This window comes from Spea bombifrons, chromosome 5, assembly GCF_027358695.1.
Source record: "Spea bombifrons isolate aSpeBom1 chromosome 5, aSpeBom1.2.pri, whole genome shotgun sequence".
Taxonomy (NCBI): Eukaryota; Metazoa; Chordata; class Amphibia; order Anura; family Pelobatidae; genus Spea; species Spea bombifrons.
The window spans coordinates 20,108,572-20,115,732 of record NC_071091.1 but is presented as its reverse complement, the minus strand read 5'-3'; the positions used below and the strand labels follow the sequence as shown (position 1 = coordinate 20,115,732).

The 7,161-nt window shown below is 35.1% G+C and overlaps 1 protein-coding gene across 1 annotated transcript; it reads left to right on the top strand.

The window, feature by feature from the left end:
- The first annotated feature begins 473 nt into the window (after positions 1 to 473).
- AGR2 (anterior gradient 2, protein disulphide isomerase family member) lies at positions 474 to 5,449 on the top strand. Its single transcript, XM_053466252.1, has 8 exons — positions 474 to 573; positions 1,528 to 1,650; positions 2,233 to 2,296; positions 2,719 to 2,771; positions 3,011 to 3,084; positions 3,716 to 3,779; positions 4,285 to 4,368; positions 5,191 to 5,449. Exons 2-8 carry the CDS (start codon positions 1,536 to 1,538, stop codon positions 5,238 to 5,240), a joined length of 504 nt encoding a protein of 167 aa, XP_053322227.1. The 5' UTR covers positions 474 to 573; positions 1,528 to 1,535; the 3' UTR covers positions 5,241 to 5,449.
- Positions 5,450 to 7,161: the final 1,712 nt, after the last annotated feature.

Genomic DNA, 7,161 nt, shown 5'->3' with positions numbered 1-7,161 from the left:
GCCAAGTATCCCCATTTTCAGTTTAGAAATTATAGAACTTAATTTTTGTGAATAAAAGGTAACTTTACAGTTGATACCAAATGTAATTGATTAGAATGAAATAGCTGAACATGGTAGATAAGCCATCCAATGAAGGCTAACCTGTTCTGCAAAATGATTTTACTTTCTCATATAGGGACCTCACTTAAGGCTATGCCTTCATCCAATCACACAAAGACAAATCAGCCTTCAGGCAAATCCTAGTTCCTCACTAAGGATTACCTGTATTTGGATAACAGCCCAATTAGTAATAATAAAAAAAAAAGTTCAGGCAAAACAAATCCTTAGCTGAAAAGTATAGGGAGTTGTAGACAATGTTACATGATCGTCAGCGGCTTAGCGGGCGTGGATTTTATATTCGTGATTTGATAAGAAGCTTATCGTACACTGAGCACGGCTAAGGTATGCAGCATGACGACATACACTATGATGCAGGGGGTGGGGTCCAGGTGTGCACAGGTGAATATATACAGGCTGCGAATTCACAGACCGTGCTCACTAAACCTACAACACTTTCTTACCTGTGGAGTGGAGGTAAGTTGGCTCTCAGCTATTTCTTTCTCTGATCCATTGGATCAGTTTACATGGGAAGGAACGAGTAACAATTAAAAGGGATGATTGGAAGAATACAATCCAGTTAGAGATTTATTCACTGAGACAGGTTATACAAAGAGGTTATTCTTCTCTCTTGGCAGAGTTAATTCTCAGCAACCAAAGGGATTTCTTAAAAAAAAAAAAAATCAGCTTTTTACTGCACAAATTGCAAAATTCTTGAATTCTGACAAACTTGATATTTAATTAAGATACTTTTTTTAATTTCCATGCCAGTGTCTTTTTTTGTTGCCTGCCTTAATTTTAATTAGTATATATTTATCAAAATGCATTAGTCAATCTATTAATGATTATTTTTTTAATACAGCCATATTTCTATGTATGAAGCAATGTATAGCTATGCAGGGATATGCTTGAATGCAATGAAATCAGTGAGAAACTCAACTGTTGAATGAAATACTATGTACTTGTTTAGAATAAGGAAGAAAGGTTCAAAACAAGTCTAGCGGCATATCTTTTAAAGTAACTTGACATTTACAATAGGTTAATAATTAAGAGTGTATTGTATTATATGACGTAACTGGAAATTTTATGGTATATGTGAGCAGAATCAAGGCAAAAATCAGCTAATGGAACTAATAGGGGAATTGCATTATTTTTAATATTTTAAGTAACTTTTGTAACACCATCCTGAATATGTAGCATAACTTTCATTATATAATAATATTTTATATATTTTTTATTATTTGGTTTGTGTGATTATTATTTCAAATTTGTGATATAATAGGGATACAATCAATTGATGAGATGATATCTTGGCATTTGTGCAACTGCTGAAAAAATTAGTTGTTGGGGTGAAAGCGTTGTTCTAGTGATTGATATTTTATGTCTAGAGATAGTAAATGAGGAAATTTACATTTTGTGGGGTTTTTTTAGATATCAGCATGGAGAAAGTTCTCAAGTCAGTGTTCGTCCTCCTGGTGGCCACCTCCTTCGCTCTAGCTAAAGATGTACCACAAAAAGAGAAAAATACCACCAAGCCTCAAACACTCTCAAGAGGTAAACTCAATCTTTCTGACTGTACTATGCAAGTACTTTTTATGTATCACCCCCTAAAAAGAAAAGACTGAGAACACCCCTTGGTGTATGTGTGTGCATTACTGCACAAGAGATAGGAGTTAGCTGAACACATCTCTTTCAATGTAAAAAAAAAAAACCTGAAGAGTGGGGAAAGAAAAAAGGATTTTCATGGAAACCATGTACACAATGTGCACAAAAAAATATCAAAGTTATATTTAGGTATCATAAAATCGTTTAATTGCTTGAGTCTTTAATATTCCTTTAGCAGTGATTTGTATAGATGACTGCAGACTGCATAAATAAAAAAACTACTATGTTTCTTTTCTGTATAATTCTAAAAACTCTAGCTAACTTGGTCAAAAACATGATCCATATCTTGCTAAATACACCACATGAACTATCCCCTACTCTCTCTTGTCAATATACATTTATATATCGTGCTGTATTTGTGTATAGAATGTATCTTAGCTTATACACCTTACATCCCCAAATTATATCTGTATATCCTTAAAACGTTGTGACCTGATTGCTAACCCATTTATGTGTGATCTTTTCCTGCAGGATGGGGAGATAACCTTGACTGGGTTCAGACATATGAAGAGGCCTTATTTAAAGCTAAGACTGGGTAAGGATTGGGACTAAAGTAATAGATTGACAGACATGAATCGCAATTGAAACAATGGTGCCATCTAGTGTACTAATATAGTACTGCAGTTTAATGCCATTCTTTCCAATGGTTCATTCATACTATTACAGAGGTGGTGTTACCATACAAACATACTAAACACCTGTTACAGTCTTCAATAGTCCAAGTTTAAAAAAACAACAATAAAAAATACTTTGAAATGTGTTGATTACCCTTTTAATTTCTTGTATTAGAAATGATGTAACCTAAATCTTTTCACTTGGGGTTCCTAAAAACCTCATACCTGAAACGGTTAATAGATTTTGTGATATTAATACTACCAACATGACATGTTTTTATTTTTTTTTTTATCTGTGTAATAAAACTGTGTATCAAACTGTAGAAATTTCCTTTTTTCACAGAAACAAACCCTTAATAGTTATCAACCACAGAGAAGACTGCCCCCATTCTCAAGGTAATCCCATTTACTTTTCTGTGTTTTGGGGGAGGTCTGTACCTTTAGGTTATGGTGGCTATTAAGAGGCCCCAGGGGGGCCCCAGGGGGGTATTATGTTGACTGCTGCATGTTGCATATACCAGGTTGATGAAGGAACAGACAGAAAGGAAATTAGCCAGAATTAGAATTGTAATAATACACCTTTCCATATTTAAATTAGAATTAAGAACATTAATCAAGAAACCGTTTTTTTATAGCTTTGAAGAAGGCATTTTCAGAACACAAAGGCATCCAGAAATTAGCTGAACAATTTGTGCTTCTTAATGTTATCGTGAGTATTTTCTTGTTAATGATGCTTCGTAATGATGGAACAATATATTCTTTTTTAAAGATCAGCAAAAAAAAGTCTCACTGTCTATTAGTATCATTGGGTTATAAGCCGTGTTTTCCACCGAGGAGAACCTTTCATATCTTCATATATATCACATACCTATTGCGTGTTACTGATTAAAGAATATCAGAAAGTTAAGGGCAACAGTATTTTGTCCCAGCAGATGGTGATCATAATGGTAAATGCCTTCATTTTATACACATAGGAGATTGACTTGTTAAAGTATGCTGATGGAGTGGACCCCAGATCCCTTGCATATTTATTTTCAGAACATACAAAGCAAAAAAATACTTTAATCCCTTCTTTGTGGTTTCTCTATAAATTTGTCTTAAATAAGTATACATCGGGAATATTGAACATATTACGTTTTTTTTTTAAATTTCACTTAGCGCAGAAGACCAGTACTCCTGGTCCAAACGTCAAAGGCTTGGGGTGCAGTTGTAGATTTCATTTTGTTTTCTATTAATTATATGATAAATAGTGTCAGTCTACCGTAACTACAAAAATAAATGAAGATGAAGGTTAATAGAGTTGACTAAATTACAACAAATGTTTTTTTATTGTGTTCCAGTATGACCCCACAGACAAAAATTTGTTACTCGATGGCCAGTATGTTCCAAAGATTGTTTTTGTGGGTAAGTTCTGTGTTCTGAGAATCATTAACAACCTACAAGAGGAGTCAGTGCCTCATTGTAAATGTCTCCCCAAGAGTACCAGTTCCCAGCACGCCAAACAATGGGTACAGCTTTATGTATGAGAGCATCTCAAATGCCATTCACATAATTTCTCCATGGCTTATAAATACATTGTAATTATCTTACCAACTCTCACTGCGATTGCCGGCGCTAAATAAATAAATGTAATCTCACAAGAGCAGAGCCTTCTTCTACTAGTATGTTTTAACGTGTTTTAATGTTATTGTCCATTTTGTATACTGTCAATCTTACTATTCGTTTAAGTCATCCTCCAGTTGCAACAGCCCTAAGTCATGTCACGCACCATCCGTGTTACACGAGTGCTTTGTGTCACACCCCGTTCACATAAGGCATATTAGGACAGTAAGACTGTCCTAATGTGCTAGGAGTGCTATTCTATTAATTGATATTATTGTTAAATGTCATTTACTTTTCTCGCCCACAGATCCTTCACTTGTAGTAAGAGCAGATATTCCAGGGAAGTATTCAAACCACCGCTACACATATGAGCCCGTTGATATTGATTTGTGTAAGTGATTTGATTCATCTCAAAAATATCAGAATGATATGGGAATGTAGCGTGGCCAGACAATAGCTCACATTGTCAAAAATGTTAAAGAAACAGGCCGATTGCTGCATTTTTACGTAATTATTTTGTATTTCTACATTTTTATTCCCCTGATTTGAAATTATTCATTAAAAATAGAACAATTTAAATCTGATGATCTAGGAAATGCCTGGATTGTATATGGCTTTATTGAGTGGCTAAGGTTAAATTCACAAAGTGACACCATGCCTGGGGTGTTCATTTAACAGACGTGTTCTCATCAGCAGTATGGATTTTAGCTACAGGCGTGTAGGTTATACTAGCTCAGTGTGTGTTAGAAGTGCTGTTCCATTTAGACAACAGATTAATTGTACACTTTAGTACATTAAACAAATAACATTAGCAGACCTGTCATAATTTTTATTCTGTAGGTTTTAAAAACAATCTTCTAGAAGTGTTCTCAGTTTCTATGGCAACCACCTAGCATGAATAAATATTTACATGAATATTTTCAATGCCGCAAATGGTTACAATCAGGGACACTCTTAGGCAGGGGCATGTGGGGCTCCCACTCCCAGCCCTGGACTTCTGATGGTCCTGCAGTACTGAGTGAAGAAGATCACAAAGATATGATGTCATCCACCAGTCCTCTACCTCTCTTAGAGATACAGAGACCATAAGCAGAGTTGGTGGAACATTTATTGTAACGTTATTCCTGCTAAATGATATTGACTTAACAATATACAGTGATTGTTTCATTTGTTGTAACTGGATTTACTTATATGAGTGTTTTCTTTTTTTTAGTGTATGAAAACATGAAGAAAGCTTTAAAACTCCTGAAGACAGAATTGTAGGAGACGTTGCTCATTTTTTCTAGACTGACTACATTTTAATATTATGGATGTGTATGCAAAAGTAATTCTATGTTCTTAATTTAAAATCAGTGGTGTATAACGGGAAGACTTTTTTGATATGTTCCACTTGCTTCAACTTTAATGTGAAAACACCAGTTATTTGTTTGTTAGTTTTTTAATTGAATAAATCTTCTATGGTTTATTTATAACACTGGTCTCAATTTCTTGTATGTATGTGTACTTAGCCGGGAAGCTTGGGCTGGCGTACCATATTGATTTTTCTGGTGAAAGAGTCATTTAGGGTTCCGGCCAAGCTGGAGACATTTCATTCCCCATTTCAAAACAAATGACATATCATCATAATCTCTCATTTAACCCAACTTTTAACCATAAATACTCCTCTAGAACACTGGACCAGTCAGCTATATGATACAAAAGCCTTACATACTTCATAAACATCTTTTCATCTTGGTCACAGGCCAGTCCATCTACAATCCTCCGTTCCTTCAAGGCCGTTGATCACTCTCTGCTTCCATTTTAAAGGTGAACCAGCTATCTCTTGGCTGACAGTCACTTCAAGCTGTTCCTTCTCTGTCTCATTCTATGAAAATGAAAAGTATCTCTTTTTCTGCTTATTATCAGAGTCCCCGAATTGTCTGACTCCCCCATATACTCCAATCAAGGGACTTTTAAAATAAAAGTCATCACTGCTCAAAAACTCAACCAAACGTGGTCTCACGTAAGGAAGTAACCTTTGCCAAGCCCTCTTCATTAGGGGTAAAACAGCACTAAGGGATTTTTGAGGAACATAAGCTGTTTTTGATTTCTTTATGGTAATGGCTGCATTAAATAGCATGGGATGTTGACTACTTGTGGCACCGAATTGCAAATTGAGAGTGCTATTAGGGCTATGGCACCAGTATACCAAACTTAGACTATACAGTATATACTGTTGATGTGTTTAAATACGGCAAAAGTGTATATTTTATCATCCACTGTGGTATGAATAAACAGGATTTACCCGTGCTTATATTTACATTAACTGAGGGTGTATGTGGGAGAGATGTCCTTGGATGAAACCATTTTCATAAAAAAACCCTCCTTGGTGATGGCATCACATAGCCATAATACACACAATGAAAACATATTCAGTTTTAATAGAAAGGCACAGCTTAACAGTTACATTTTCTAAAGCATCTGAACACATTATATGACATTTGCAGACTGGCCCCTGGGAATAAACAACATCACATTTGAGCTAAATTGGTATAAACATACATTTTAATTTGTTTATTATTTAGGTTACTTAAATCAGCTAACCTCAATAACTAAATAAAACTGGCGTACATGAAAAAGTGCTTCTAAACAATGCATTTATATACATCTACAGACATTTAGATGTCCCTTAGTAGAGGCGAGGCAAGGAAAAATTAAGTATGCAACGCCGCCATGTGGACAAACTTGAGAATACAGCACCATAGATCAAATAATAAGACAAACTATCTGCTGTTTAGCTCATGGACACTGGTGCTCCCATCCCTCAGCAATAATATCTGTCTGTGTGTGTTTCAACTTACAGCACATGCAATACACGACTACGCATGAATTCTGTTACTACAGTCAGTTTTATAGTCTATTTAATATTATATTCAATGAGTATTATTGTATTTAATGAGACTAAACTATATCTATATATATATCCGGTACCATTTGTGGGGTGTAAAAATTCAAACATGCATACAAAGGATCATTACTATTAATTGGGATTAAGCATTATTGTACACAGGGGCACAGTCATGTTAATATGCATTGGTACTTATTACATGTATCAATAAAAAAAAAAGAGAACTTGGTTGGGCGTCTTCAAAGACAGCACTGATTCCTTCCTCTTGTCCTGCGCTCAACCTCCCAGTGAGTTATG